This window comes from Anoplolepis gracilipes, chromosome 3 (genome assembly GCF_047496725.1).
Source record: "Anoplolepis gracilipes chromosome 3, ASM4749672v1, whole genome shotgun sequence".
Lineage (NCBI taxonomy): Eukaryota > Metazoa > Arthropoda > Insecta > Hymenoptera > Formicidae > Anoplolepis > Anoplolepis gracilipes.
In genome coordinates, this window is record NC_132972.1 from 8,949,265 (window position 1) to 8,965,620 (window position 16,356).

Here is a 16,356-nt window from a genome sequence, read left to right on the forward strand (position 1 = left end):
AATGTATATTATTGTAAAAAAGCTGAAGTATATCGATGTTTAAAATTTTTGGACTTTGCCGCTTGATCAAATTAATTTTTAAATTTTGTAAAATGATAACAAAAATAATTTACATAATTGGCGATTAAAAAAGTAATATGTTATATAAGTTTTAGAGACATTTTTTTATCACAAGTTTTAGATGAGTTAAGATTTTTTTTATCTCCTCAATATTATCAGAATTGCAGCAAAATCAATGTCGTTTGTGTTACTATTAATACAAGGAGCACAGAATACACTTGTGACTCATAATGACTTGCTGTATTGAATACTAGTATCTTTAAATATTTAGTGACGCACAGTGATTTCTTATTATCTAATCATTCAACTTGGTATTGTTGAACTCCGAGAATAATTTTACATTATATAATATATAATGTAAATATACTTGAAATAAATACACATAAATTCTAGAGATACCCATATCTATTTAGATAAAATTTAATTATTGAAGAGTCAACTTTTGATTTATAAAATTAATTTTTCAATATATCAGTCATAAAAAAATCTAAATCCCTCATATTCTTTTATCGAGATTCTACATTTCTTTACGACGACCTGATATATTTTTCTAAATATAAACTTATAATTATAATTTATAAATTACAATTTTCAACGTATAAGATTTTATAAATATAGAGAATCTTTTTTTATTATTATACAATAGTAATACAATAGGAATAACGTTCTAATAAGTAAGATTAATATCCATTGATTTATTAAAACGGTACTAAATCACTGTTTTAAATGGATTAATTGTAATTAAGTAAATCTTTTCGCAACATCCTGTGGAGATGAATTTAAAAAAACCTAGCTGATTTCTTTCTACCAACTAATTTTGTTTGCATGATGAAATCGTACCCTCGTCAGAATCCGCGAGATTTATGCTCGCAGACTTTTAAAAATTGCACCCGCATCGATTCGATTTCGCGTGTGGCAACGAATTAACTACTTAATCACGCGAAAGTGCGCGGGTCGCGACCGCGGATTAACCTAAATTATAAAGATAGATTCGAGAAAATTATACATCCCTATATACCGCGCAAGAACGATACACTGCTTTCCAATCGGAGCGGTTTAAAGATCCCAGCGCGGGATGAAATATTAAATCTGGAATACGGGAGCGGCCGATATAGCTGGCGCTCGTAATATCGTCCGATTAATAATGGCCGGCGAACGGCCTCGTCTGGAAATATGAGAAAGCAAGCGCGAGTGGCTTCGTACGTCCGTCGTCGGCACGAAAATGCATTTAATCTACTTGCAAATTAATGTTACACGCCTGTTGTACGATCTATTTTGGATTGGAGCCATGGTCTGAGAAAGAGTGGCGTTATTATTATATATGTACTTTTCTAGTCGCATTTTTGCACGCGATTTTTCTTTTTTATCATTTTCTACAATTTCGCAAACTGCTGAATGAGATGACCCAGTTAATAGTTGTATATACTTCCGACTTATAATTAAATTTCATTACTTGTTTCCTTGCGGTATAATACATTGGAAAGCTACACGAAACGAAAAAAGCGACCTACATTTGACTTTTTCTTTAGCAAAAATGATATGATTCGATTCTCTGTGACTTGCAATTTCATTGGGATTATAATTTTGTCATAATATTTGACGTTAAAGTAGATATAAATGCTTTTAATAATAAATTAATTAACATATGCATACAATATGTATCCGAAAAACTTAATCGTAATTGTAATAAATTATCTAATAATTTCTCAAGTTAATTTCCCATTGCAATTAATGTTGAGACGTTATATAAGCTGCAAAAGAAAAAGAGTAGAAAGAAACGCAAAAATTCGCTTGTTTCCGTATTCTTCTTTCTATATATTTTTTATATTTTTCGAAATTTTCCATAATTTCTCGATATAATAATAATGGGAAAAGAAGAAAAATGCAGATCTGATTTTTTTATTGATTGTTGATTCAATTAACATGAGTATGAATCGTTGCAATTTCTCATCCGCGATGTCGCGTGTCTTGTGCATGAAAAGTATTAAGAAATTTAAGATCCTTCACACATACACACATACACGTGGAGCGGAAGTAACGTAATCGGGCATCTCGGATAAGAGTGCGCGTTGATCGTGCACAGTAACTTTGTTCTACAAATACACACTTCGATTATCTATCCGCGGAGAGAGGGTAATTTTCGGTATTATGGCATGTGTGTGGAGACGGTTGATGGAGAAAGGGGGAAAAGGAGAGGACAGGAGGAAATCCCCTCCGGGATAATTTCGGTCGGCTAAGTGGCGCGTTGGTCGATCTCGTCTCTCTCCTTATTCGTTTCTTTTCGGCTACTGTGCGGAGTTTAACGTAATGGTTAGACCGTGTACAACGACGAGGTCAGATCCCAATCCCGGTCACGAATGAGTCACGATCCGAGTCGTACAGTCACGAAACTGCCGCTTGAGACTACAAGTCTCTTTCTTTCTCTATCTCTCTCTCTCTTTTTCTGACAAGTTGGATTTTATTCGACATTTTTATACGCACTATTTATCCATCTTTTGTTTCATATATATTTATCTTAAATATATTTGATATAATTGTAATTGTTAGATATCTTGTTAAATTGTAATAAATATGTATTTAAATTACATGTTTTTTTTAGATAAAATTTTTGTGTAAAATTCTCAATAAAGCATAAAGTATAAAGTATAAACCATCTAAGAAATTGATTCATATTTTGCTAATGTTATTAATTCATGGAAATGCTTAATCTATTATAGATTATATAATAGATAATGGAAATAAGACAATGTAGATAATGTAGATAATGGAAATATCATAATCTGGAAATAAACGTATGAATGAATTGATTGAAACTAATGATCAGTATTAACATATACATATATATATATATATATATATATATATCCGTGTGTTAATACTGATCATTATATATACAATATATATATATATATATATATATATATGTGGCAGTGCAGAAGGATTATTATTGATATTGAATATCACTGATTTTTTAAACACTTAACGAAAATTATTTCAATTAATTAATTTGTACATTTAATTTCACCAATATTACCTGGAAATGTTGATATAAAATTGAGATTTCGTGTGCAAAACCCAATATCATATGTATATAGGAACGAAAAAATTAAAAGCTCTGCTCGAGAAAAAGCGCATGCTCCATAAAATACAAATTTACAGTATTGTCCATGTTACGTTATTAATCTCTTGAGCAGATATATGATGCATTCTAATTGTCTGTTACGAGCTCACCAACCGTATTTATCATTTCGATGTTGATTCGAAACTAGTTTGTTAGATATTCGCAATAAATGCTGCATGCAAAAATCATTGAATTGCAGCCAGAAACACACTTAATTAGTTCGGCTATACATATGTAATAATGATTCAATCGATATTACAGCAAACTATTATTCGAGTTATATTGCTGTAGAGATCTTTGTGTAAATAAATATCTATATCATATCTTTTTTATTCAATTGCAACATTATTTTCAAATATATCGTATATCAATGAAAGATTTTTAATAAAAAAAATATATAATTTAATAAATATTATGTAATAAATTTCTGAACTGAATTCTGAATTAAATTTCTGTTTCTAGTTGTTGCCGCAATATTCAATATAAAGAACATTGAAAATGAAATAGAGTTATAATTTTTTAGAAAAACTAAATTTTAGAAAACAGTGAAAAGCAGTTTTAATAGTTTTAAAAAATTATATAATTTTGTAATAAATAATTAAATAAATAAGAAAAAGAATCTTTTATCTTCGTTAAACATGAATACTCTCTGAAGTATTTTCGATGCTTGTTATTTCAATATTACCACATTTATTTTATTAATATCTATGGAGATAATATAAAATTTATATTATAAATGTTATATATTATAAATGCAAATACGTTTTTTATAGTACATTACGCGTACAAAACATGATCCCATATTAAATTCGCGCAACTGTCGAACAATATGAGAAAAGTGCTCGGAATCTCAGTCGAGATGCGCTCGTAACGAACATGCACAATGCGATTAAGTTAATTGCCTCTTTAATTAGACGGCACACAAACTTACGTCGGTAGAGCCGCCTTCTTCCCCCCTCCCTCCCTCCCTCCTTCCTTCCCTCCCTCCTGCGCCATGCGTTGTACAAATATTTAATTACAGCGTCACACGTGCGGGATTACTCGAATCTCCTTTGCATTCGCAAGACCCGGCTAATAGTTAGCGTGGAACAGAATTTGCGCCAAGTTTCTACGCGCGCTCAATCTCTTTCTATATACGTATACGTAATAATAACAAATGTCACAAACTGCGATTGTGATTATAGTTTTCTGCAAGTTGCATATCGCGTGTGATTTGATAAACACATGTCATCAAACAAATACACATTGATAATACAGAATATCGCAATTTTTTTTTAAATATATAATTATTATAAAAAATAATAACATTATAATTATTACATACGATTACATATTAAGTGTTACATTATTTTATAAATATTATTATTATATATAAGTAATATATAAAGGGCAATTTATTTGCGGTAGTCTTATAAACGACTAACCGAGACTAGGTCTGCGCACAGAAGAGAAGATATCGCTGATCCAAGGACAAAGGAAATCAATCGAAACCGGCGTAAGACGCCATCCTCTCTCGCGCAAATTAGATCTGTCAAGGAAATCACGCGCACACATGCAACACACACATACACGCGCGCGCGTTATCGATGCGCCAGAGGGTGGAAGCAACACGACGGCGTAGGGGATTCGACATATCCGTTAATCCGTACGGCTTAATGCGCGCACGAGGACCGGGAGAATGCAGGAATCGGGGTATACGGGGTATCCAAAGGCGGTGTGAGACCCGCTTTCCCGCTGACCATTGGGGGTAATTATCGTGGCTCCGGGGAAAGCTCTCTCACGCTCAAATCCCTTCCGGCTAGCCAGCTCTAACGCGGAGGCTCGCTAGTGCACGTCAATCCTGACCCCCTTAAAAAGGTCGGCATGGCCGTGCATACGCTGTTCCGCGGCGGCAATAACCGGTAATTTTTCTGCAGCAAGATCCTTGCAGCAAAAGCAACAGCCAACCGCTGCTCACTCCTTTCCTTCCCCTGGCGTCTTCACCCTTTTCGCCGCTCCAGGGGTGCGGGTCGACGAATAGACAGAGCTCTCCTTTCGGAGGCGAACCGCGCAAAATAGAGTCAATTGTGAAAGCGGGGTCAACTCGACAACTATGATCGATTTTTTTTTTCTTTTTCTCTTTTTGCGCAAGGATCGTAGATCGAGGGCGACTCGTTTTTCGCGAACAATACGTATCGCGTGTGGGGAAAAACATTCCGATAATTCGAATTGTCAAGCCGTGTATAAAGAGCGTCTCGAATTTAGTAAATTATTTTTTTTTTTAATTATTTACGGATTTGATTTGCAGTTGATTTTTTTTTTGAACAAAATTTATTCAAGTAGTGGTATACATATAATATTTATAATTATTAATGTATCATCATCAAGCAATTAAAATGACAATATATTCGAGGCACACGAATTCAAAATTAACATAAACAAAAATATGCATCGATCAATGCGTTGTTAATTCTCAAAGAATAACAATAATGTATATTTCATAAGCTAAAATGTGGATGCCAGCGCTTTCTTGGGATGGTCTTGCGAACTATCTTACGCGTTACACGTATGATACATCCAAGTTCGTTTTGAAATATTTTTATCGATTTACTGCGTAAATTGCTTTTTATTTTACGTTTTTTACTTTACATTTTAATCATAAAATTATAATTTCAATTTAAATAATTTTATATATAATAATTATATATAATTATATTAATATTTTTAGTGCTCTATTCTTATTTTATATTTTTTTTATCTCTTTGTTATCTTTTTTCATTTCTTTCTCTTATAGTGATTTTACAATTTTATGTTTCAATGACATAAAATGCATGCATTTTACAAAATTAAAGAATTACAATATTAAAAGTTTTATCAATAAATATCTTGAAAGAAATAATAAAATAATTAATAAAATTTCTTTTATAATATATTAACAGAATTTTTTTCAGCACAGCAGATGTTAGTTATTATCACAAATTGATCGAAAATAAATAAACGTATTGCGCTGATTCAGAGTTTATATTTAAAATTTTCTCAAATCATTTACTTTTATTCGATTTATTTTATATCAATTATAATGGCGGCTAAAAAGCAATTTCTTTTATATGTGCAATCAGCATTAATCCGATTTGCTCAGTAATCTCTCAAGAGATTACTGCAATATCCAAGTTTATAAAAGTCAGCTAGGAATAATAAATGTATCTCAAAGGATTAATAAATGTAAATCATTAGATATGCTTTGCATTTGAAAATAAAGATCGTGATATTATATATTCATTTAAATTCATCTTAATATGTGGCGACTAATCCGGCGCGACAGGATCACGCGAAGCATAAAATCCAAATTACGCGATGATATAGCGGAATCCTGTTTCCAAAGTTTCTGTTCCCGCCCCGCAAATTACATCTGCAGGGTTTTGTGATAGAGATCAAGCTATCTAATTGTAAGTCCTGCACCTTGACACGAAAACGTTGTTTTTAGGGAGTAGGCGAACCGTCGCTATTAACGGTAAATAGACGAGACGTTAAGATGGAAACTAATTAGATGTCGTAGAGGATGTCGGCGATGTTTAAAATTCATGTAGCTATTGACCTTAGAGTGGAGGAGTTCAAAGAGCAGTGATTACTGGTGTCAAGAGCTACTAAGGACGAGATATATAAAATATACGAGCGTACGCTGTGACGACTTTGGGCGCATGACTGAGCATAATAAAATGTATATCTATAGAATCGTATGTATCAGTTGTTATTAATAATTCTAACAGCTTCTCCGCGTTCACGCATAATCTCTTTTAAACAATATCATTGCATAAAATATTAATGAGTAACACATTACACACATATGCGTATATTTTAATATTTGATCTGTCTTTCTAAGCTGTATTATTTACTTCTATATTATTATGTATATATTATATATCATTTATATATATAATTTTATATACATACATACATATATATATAATTTTTTAAAATTGTAATTATTTAATTTAAAGCGTTTAAATTATTACTGATAAGAAATTAATTCTATATTCTTGGGTGATTTAATTCAATGTAATTCTGTATTTTTATGATATACTCGGAATAAAATTGGCTTTATAAAATTATGAACAGGAATTATACTTTCATGAGTGAATGAGTGTGTACATACCTCTGTATAAATATTTTTCCAACATTTAAAATATATTTTCTAAATTTTTTTAATAAAATGTATTATTTAAAAAATGTGTGACTTTATTAGAAATATATTTTTATAAAGAGAATCATTAATTTTTATATATATATATATATATATATATATATATATATATATATATATAGAGAGAGAGAGAGATTTCATCCGTTTATACAAGTACTTCTAAAAATTTATCAATAATCTAATGAAAAAATAGTTTTTTTATTTATAGTTATCTTACTCGCGAGTCGAAAACAGTTTGTTTTGTTACCAATAATTCTGTGCATGGAAACGTAATAAATTAATGTAAAAAAATTAAATTAAGAGAGAAAAAGAAAAGTAGACTTGAGAACCAAATTATACGATTGGACATGTTTTTATATTAATAATAATCAATTCATACAAAATCATACAAAAATCATTAAAAATAAAACTAAAATAATATTAAAAATATTTGACATGCTCTATAATAAAAATATATCGCCGAAAACGTGACATATTCTGTCAAGTTTGAAACATATAATGATAAAATTAACAGTAGGAGCTTGTTATTAACAATTATTTTATAATTTATAAAAATATATCTTTCTTTGAAAAAAAAAAAAAAAAAAAAAAAATTATATTTCTTTTTTTTTAACAAACATTTATCGCGGTGAACATTTTCCCAGTTTTTTTTCAGAACATTATTTCGTACACAACTCATTTTAAACATTTGCAATCTAAATTGATAATTTAAGAAGAAAAGTTTTATTGAACTACTGTTTAAAATCAATCATTTCGACTTCTTAACGGCGTCAGTGTCTTATGCGGTGAAGAAATTGGAGTCGAATGTACCATTCCTACATTTTCCTTGCCTTTCCAATGAGATCGTTTTTCTTCGGTTTTTAACTTTTCTATAGTCTTTTGTTGTTGTTCAATTAATTTGGTCTTGGCACGTAATTCCTAAAAAAATCATTATCTTTAATTAGAGAAAACAAAAGATATACAAAATACAAACACATACCACACACATTTATTTATAACTTCAATGAATTGAAACTGAATTCAATATTATATGCTCTATGGACAAATAAAAACGCAATATAGAGTTGCTTCAATAAAAAAATATTTATTTCTATAAAAAAATGCTGTAAAACACATAGCTAGAAAATATTGGTATATTATTTACAATTGGTAATTAGAATGTACATATCATAATTCATATTTCCTGTAGAATGTACAACATCACAACTCTTATTTCCCAAAATTAAATGTTTTGTCACATTATTGCATTACTAATTTGATATGTAAGCGTGCAAATAATGTTGCATACAAGTGTTTTTGTTTTCAATGATACTATAGTGGCAGTTCTATTAAAAATATGTAGTAACTTCAAAGCAGCGTGAAATATATACATATCACATCAAAATAAATAGTCATACATCAAAATAACAGCAAAAATTGTAATAAAAAATGCGAACGCAATAGTGAACCTATCCGAACGCACCTGTTCCAAAAGATAATTCTTTTCTTTTAGATGAGTAACATGTTTGATCCTTTGTTTAGGATTCTGATGACCGATTACTTCAGCATACTTGTCACTAATTTCCTCGAAATCCTTTTTGAGATGATCGTTTGATTCTATAATTTTCTTGACTTCTCTATAGATAATAAAATACATTGTTATTTACTATTTTTAGAATTCATGATCAAAAGTTTTTATTAAATTGTAATCTCACTCTTCGGCTTCTTCTCGTCGCGCTTTTTCTTCTTGAAGTTGTTGCTTAAGTATATTTTCTAAAGACCTCCATTTGATTCGTTCTTGCTCCAATGATAAAGTGGTTTCCTATAACAAAATATTTTTTTCTTTTGCAATGTTTTATTCTCATCTAGGTTCAACAAATTTTCTATGTTCAAAAAAGATTATTACCTCTACATCTTTTTCTCTTGTTTTGAACCACTCCAGCTTTTGCAAAAGCTCTTCTATTCGAGCATTTGTCTGTAAATGTTTCAAGTGTATAATTATTAAGAATTATCAATTAATAATATATGCACATTAAGCTGATTCATTATTTTGATACTATATTCGACTTACCATGACTGCAACAGTTTTATGTTGTGTTGTTTGATCTTTAAGTAATTGATTAGTTTTTTCTACTTCCTTTTCTCGGTTTTTTAATTGTTCTAACAGTTTGCTATTTGCTAACTCCAGTCGTGAAATGTCAAGCTTCTGAACATCAGTTTGTTCCTCGAAATTGAGTAATAGATTCTGCGCGTCATGAAGTTTTTTACTCATTTCATCAAGTTGCTTTTTTAGCTACAACAGAATTTAATAATTAAAATTAAAATCTTTAGAAATATATCTTAAGTGTTGTACAAAGAGTACACAATATCAAAATGAGTGCAATAATAAGTACACAATCAAGTTACCTCATTGTTTTGTGAAGATTTCTGCTCCAAATTATTTTGAAGTCTTGCAATTTCTTTTGCTGCTTTTTGTTTCAGATCCTCGATTTGTGTCTCAAAAATAGATTTTATTGATTCAAATTGAGATAAATTATTAATCTCATGTTGATCTACCAGCTCTCTATGAGTATCTAATTCATTCATAACAGCATGAATCTGCTCATCCACCAATTGTGAACTACTGCGCATTGCACTAAGCAGCTCCCTGTGTTCGCGAATGCAATCTTCACTATGTTTTAATTCATCTTGTAGTTTTTCCACTTCAGCATTACTTTGTGCCAAACGATTAGTAAGTGCGAACACGGATGCTTCATTTTCAGCCATTATTACTTCGAACCTAAATAATCAGTTTATAATAATCATTGATCAAAATGAAATAAATTGAAGTATTATAAAACAAAATTTATCAACGATATTAACCTTTTTTTCCTTGCAACCATTTCGGCTCCTTCTGTTCTGATGTGATCCTTTAAAGCTCTCAATTCTTCCTTTTTTTCCGCCAATTCGGTTTCCGCTCTATCTAACTCAATTTGCAAACTTTGACTAAAACTTTCCTAAAAATCACAATTTATTTATTTAACTATATTATAAACAACAATGTATTATGCAACATTATTAATTGTAACGCATAATAACCTGAGTTTCTATGGAAAGTCTAAGCTCTTCGAGTGTTGCAGAGAGTTTGGCGATTTCAGCATCTTTCTGCGAAAGTTTCTCATCTAATAAATCATACTCCATTTCCATACGAACCAAACATGTTCTTAATCTTTCATTGTTAAGTCGCATTTCATCTTCTACGGTGTTTTGTGCCTCTTTCATCATAGCATTGACCTAAATACAAAAATTCTACTTTAATAACTGTGATGATGTTGCTCCATTATAACAGAAATTTTCTCAAACATCACAGAAAGAAAAGACAACCTCTACAGACAAACATCTACAAAGTACAGATACAATTTTATAATAATTTATGCAATTACGATAATTATTCAGTAATAGGGAATCAGCTCTGACGTCAATGACCTTGAGACTTGGTTTTAGTCGACTAAACTTTCATAATCTTAGGATTATGATTTTGATAACATATGTTAAGGTCATTGAAATTGCAGCTAGCTTCCTATTACTGAATAATTACCTACAATTACATTGAGTATTACAATTAATGCTAAAATTAAGAATTAAACTTCACACGAGAAGAACAATGAGAACAATTAGTCAGTGATGTTTGGCATTTTACGCACGTGTGATCCGCTTACTTTCGCGTCGCATTCAACAATCACTTTTTTCATTTGTTCCTTGTTTTCGGCACGGCATTCTATCAATGCGTTTCTTTTATCAGACTCTGCAGTTTTTATTATTTTTTCAGCATGTTTCATTACTTGTTTAGTTTCCTCTTCGATTCTTTTAGTAGTAGCTTGTTTTAATGTATCTAATTCTTTATCTTTCATTAATGTAATCTATGTAAAATAATGTATATAATTATTAGAGATAACCAATTACACATAAAAATACACATCTGCTACAATTAAAATGAAAACTTTTATCACCATACATTTTCTAGTTCTTTCAAATATTCTTCTTTGGTTTTTTTTAATAATTGCTCTAGTTGCAACTTATCCTCAATATGTACATTTTTCACATCATCCAAATCCTTTTTATATTTTTCTATTATAATAATATGTTTTTCATTTGAAAGCTCCAATTCAGTTTGAGCCTGTTGCAATCGTTGGCTGACCTAAAATAAATAAGAAAATTAAATTAAAATTATATGATTAAAATAATAGAACATATGTATATATACGCATATAGAAAATACATACATCTTTATAAAGCCTTTGAATATCTTTTAATTCTTCCATAAGAAAAGAATTTGTTTCTTCCATTTCATTAGCTTTTGCTTTTGCTTCTGATTCACATGTCTTATAAATTTCATTTTCTGTTAATAAGTTTTCTTTTTCTTCCAGGAAGTCATTTTTCAAATGTTGAATTTCTTTCTCGTGCTTGTCAGTAAGATCGAAAATTCGTTTAATGGAATCATCGGCAAGTTTCTCGTATTCCGCTTTCAGTTCATCTAATTCACATTGCAGAGCAGATAATTGAGCTTGAAGTTCCAAAATAACATTCTGTTTTATTTCCAATTTAGATTCAAGATTAGATCGTTCTTGAGTCAAATCCGTAATACAAACATCGAGTTGACTTTTTTCTTTTTGTAATAATCCAATTTCGGTATCATGATCGCGTTTTATTACTTCTAATGTGTTTAGTAGTTCTTTAATGCGCGTTTCAAGAGCTTCAATCTATTGAAAAAAGAAAAATAACTTAAAAGAATATAATTTTTAATAGTTTATATATCATGTTTTTTAAAAAATAAAATTATCTAATTTACCATTGTTTTATTTTCTTCCTTCGTGGCACATAGTTCAGCTTCTAATACAGTTATTCTTCTTGATAGTTCGTTTGCACGATTTCGGAGTTCTATTTCCATTGTCTTTCGCTTTGAGATTTCTCTTTCTTTTTCTTCAGATAGTTTTACTAATTGAAAGTGAAGTTGATGCTTTTCTGTTTGGTATTTATAATCATGCTTGCTTATCATTTCCTGTTGCATTTTAGTCTGTAAATTAAAAAAAAATATATATAATATTGACATTGGTAAATAACAAATAATTTTTCTATTTGAAAATATTGTATTAACCATTGTTTCTATATCTTCTGTATGTTGCACTTCCATTTCACTTTGTTTCTTATGCAGTTTTTCTATTTCAGCTTCTAATTTACGCACATCTTCCTTCATTTCCTCTATATGCTTCTCATGTTCATGTATGGTTTTATCCTTATTCAAACACTCTACTTGCAGGTCTGCAAGTTGTTGGTTAGATTCATACTTCATGTTTGATTTACTGATCGAAAATGTGTGTCCATTTTTTTTAGAACAAATGAGATCTGTTGGTTTCGTGATCAATCGTTTCCGCGGCAATTGAGGCTACATAAAAATATGATTGTAATTAATTTTACAATATATTCAAATTCAATAATATATTTTGATATAGTAATCTCTAAAAAAGTCTGGCATATTTTGTTTGTTTAAATATACTCTCTATGCATTGTCACATTAGTTAATTATAAATCGCGGATAATTATTTTAAAAAATCTATATATATATATATATATATATATATATATATATATATATATATATATTTAATATAGATTAATTAATAACAATGTAACACTGTTTTCTCTCTATATAGTTTTTCATTCTATATTCATATATTATTTCGATAAACAAAGCTTTGTTTCAGTATTGTAATTCAACCAGTGACATAATTTGCAATAAGTCTTACCACTCGGAAAAGAGAAGTTGATGTGGTTGTATTGTTACTTTTTCCTGATGCAATCGAAGCATTGCATTCCGCGCTGCTTGTGCTTTTAGTATCTAAAAATCTGTCAGATTTCTCGATAATAATTCCTTTTACCTTCTTGTCGAATTTCGGATCGTAAGCGCCCGGCGGAGGTACTTCGCCTACAAAATCGTAACATACTTTAATAAATAACATATAAAATCTATCTAAATAATCATATTTTCGATTACAGATGTCAATATTATTATCATTAATCTGTGATGTATTTGGAAGTATATATTTTGCTATAAAATCAACGATTTAAAAGAAATTACATATATATATTATTTTTATGTTTTAATTTCTGATTGTACAAGATAATTATGAGATCTATCAATATCGAAGATTAACTTGTCAATAACAGCGAATGAAAGTGAGCGAATTAGTTATTTTCAAGAAATGTAAATTCAAAAATTTTGGAAGATTTATAAGAACTATTTTTATAAGTAATAATATTGTATTATGTAACCCGCCCAACGCAAGGACGAAGAAGAAGAAAGACGCGGTTAAATAGACTTCCTTTTGGCGCGCATGGGGAGAAACAGACGCAAATGGGAAAGACAGCTGTTCTAAATGCGAGGGATACATCTCTATGGGGTAGAATAACCAGGTGCAGAGCTGACAACGTTCCCACCCCATCGTGTCCATACGCGATAAAACGTCTTCTTCTTTTATTGTCTGCCGCGCGTTTTCTTTGCGGGGATCAATATATAAAATTTAAAAGTCTCTAGAGCGAGAGAGATACAACGATATATAAAGTATAAAAAAATAATATAAAGTATGATGGTTTCTCACTTCTTTACTTATTATCTACGCAATGAGATAATATTTTTACAAGGAAAGTACAAAAAATACAAGTTACGAAAATAATAATTATAATAAAAAATATAACTGTAATTAAAGAATATGTAAAACAAATTATATAGCTGTTTCTTTTTTTCTTTATTTTTTTTTTTTTTTTTTTTTTTTTGTGGTTGACTTAAATTAACTAAAATAGGACATATATCTATTATAATCGATTTCACATTACTATCTCTTTCCTGCATTTTAAGAAATTTATAATGAAAAAATTTCTAATCGATTTTGTGCACGCGTTATATGTGTGTAATAACGATATATTAGACGTTGTCTGCAAAATAAAATATATGCATCGTATGCAATAGAAAAATTATTTGTATTTATTTTTTTATATTATGAAAATAAAATATAATTTTTTATTTAGTACATGTAAGTTGTATATTTTATATACGTAATAAAGAAAAAAATATTAACGCACATATACAAAACTCATACTTATTTTGTAAGTATAGTTTATCTAGAAAAGTACAAAATGCATAATACAAAAGTATAAAATAACTATATACATATAAAATAGCTATGTAATATTATTTTAATACTTCTTCATGCACTTTTCATATATTTTTACTTTAATTAAATATACATAATTTACATAATAATATCAATCACATAATAATTATCAGTTCCATTGAAATGTTAGTTTAATTTGTAATGAAAAAAAAAAAAAAAAAAAACTATTGAGCATAGTAAACGTACATATAATGCGGGGCACAATACATTCTATCTATTAAAATTTCATATTTTATATGATACGTTATATGTAGGTGGAATTCTCTTTCTTTCTCTTTTTCTCTTTCTTTTTCTCTCTCTCTTTCTCAGCATCAAGGTTTTCCCGCCACATATATATCCGAAATTATACATTAACATATCAATTAAACAAAATACTAAAAAGATAAATTCCATGAGGTTTTTAGCTCATTTTAAAGAAACTTATTGTAATCAAAAAATCTGTCTAGGTCGTTTGTGTATATTGACAATTTGTTTAGATATTTCATATAAAAAAATCTCAGAGCAAACTGTATTTTGTCAATATTTATTAAGACAAGACTACAAAAGTTAAAAAAAATGAAAAATATATAGCTACAGCTACATCATCATCATATATATATATATATCGATAAAAATACTACGTGCAAGAAAAAAACCGTCAAAGTATCATGCATTATATATTTTACCGCGAAAATCATAGGCAAATAAATTCTAGAATTCTTTCATCATTTTAGACATAAAAATAAATAAGGTATTGTCAAGCAAAATCAATTAATCAACCAAGGTACACGGTAGCTACATAGCAACAAGGATCTTGTTTACTTGCTACAAAACTTACTTCCAAGTTCGTTGAACCGTTGTATCCTTGCCTTGGAGAAAGACATATTGCTTTATCGTGCGTATGTACTTTTTAAGTAACAAATTCAAATTGGCTCTGCAAGATTATTACCAAGCAGAACGCGCACGATAAGACGCAACGCCTGTTGACACCGATCAATGTCCTTTTTTTTTTATATTGATAGTCTTTTTCTACGTCACATATCCCACTTATGCAAAGAAAAAGATGCGGACCGCGCTCAATCGCGCCGAACACTACTCCCTACTTGCTTCCAGGACTCTTCTCTTGACACGACTTGTCGCATCGGTTATATTCGATTTGAAATGACGGTTATGTGACTGCGAGGATGCTTGCGATTCGTCGCGCAAGTCGCACGCCCGTTGCGCAAGCGACCAATCAGCTGTTTGCTTGCACCATCGTACAGCTGCAACGTAGGCTATGTTCCATTTGACGATCGCATCGCTGAGCATGAGCTTCGTCCTTGTTTAACCTTGTCGATCACCGAAAATTAAACAAAGACGAAGGTGATGTTTGTGAGCAATTGCGATTGTCAAGTGGAACACATTTTTAGTCTCATCACTTATGATTTACGATCGAGTGTATACTCTGTTTTTTTATGTATTACTATATTTCGTATATTTCATTATTATTTTATTATATTATATTTTATATTAATTTTGTTTTTATATTTATTATATATTTCATACATCGACGATTAGTACTTTGCACAGTGCAAATTGTACTGCATCTTCGAGAATATATGCTTATCGTACAAATTATTAGATAAATTATTGTGTAATTATTCTACATTATTGTTTTATCATAAATAAACAAATAAATAATATATATAATTATTATTATTAATAAAATTAAGGATCTATACAGCATATTCTCTTGCAGTCTTCTCTCTCTCTCTCTCTCTCTCTCTCTCTCTCTCTCTCTCTCTCTCTCCCCCACTTCCTTTTTACAAATACATATTGGATATAAATTC

At 29.8% G+C, this 16,356-nt stretch overlaps 1 protein-coding gene across 2 annotated transcripts; it reads right to left on the reverse strand.

The window, feature by feature from the left end:
• Positions 1-7,790: 7,790 nt before the first annotated feature.
• Positions 7,791-15,713, reverse strand: LOC140663688 (uncharacterized). 2 transcript variants are annotated; one of them, XM_072888052.1, is made up of 15 exons: positions 15,366-15,713; positions 13,124-13,302; positions 12,475-12,762; positions 12,169-12,393; positions 11,603-12,079; positions 11,335-11,517; positions 11,039-11,239; positions 10,419-10,613; positions 10,203-10,336; positions 9,747-10,119; positions 9,412-9,633; positions 9,247-9,315; positions 9,056-9,162; positions 8,824-8,977; positions 7,791-8,279 (listed from the first exon to the last, which is right to left on the reverse strand). In XM_072888052.1, the coding sequence occupies exons 1-15, from the start codon at positions 15,409-15,411 to the stop codon at positions 8,106-8,108; spliced, it is 3,027 nt and encodes a 1,008-aa protein (XP_072744153.1). In that variant the 5' UTR covers positions 15,412-15,713; the 3' UTR covers positions 7,791-8,105. The 2 variants fall into 2 exon arrangements, with proteins under 2 accessions (XP_072744153.1, XP_072744152.1); XM_072888051.1 differs by having other exon boundaries at positions 11,024-11,239; positions 15,366-15,678.
• Positions 15,714-16,356: the final 643 nt, after the last annotated feature.

Coding starts and splice junctions, on each gene's coding strand:
- LOC140663688 (XM_072888051.1), bottom strand. CDS start 15,411: ATGTCTTTCTCCAAGGCAAGGATACAACGGTTCAACGAACTTGGAA. Junction 13,303..15,365: donor ACGGTTCAACGAACTTGGAA/GTAAGTTTTGTA, acceptor ACGATTTTGTAG/GCGAAGTACCTCCGCCGGGC. Junction 12,394..12,474: donor CAGAAGATATAGAAACAATG/GTTAATACAATA, acceptor TTTAATTTACAG/ACTAAAATGCAACAGGAAAT.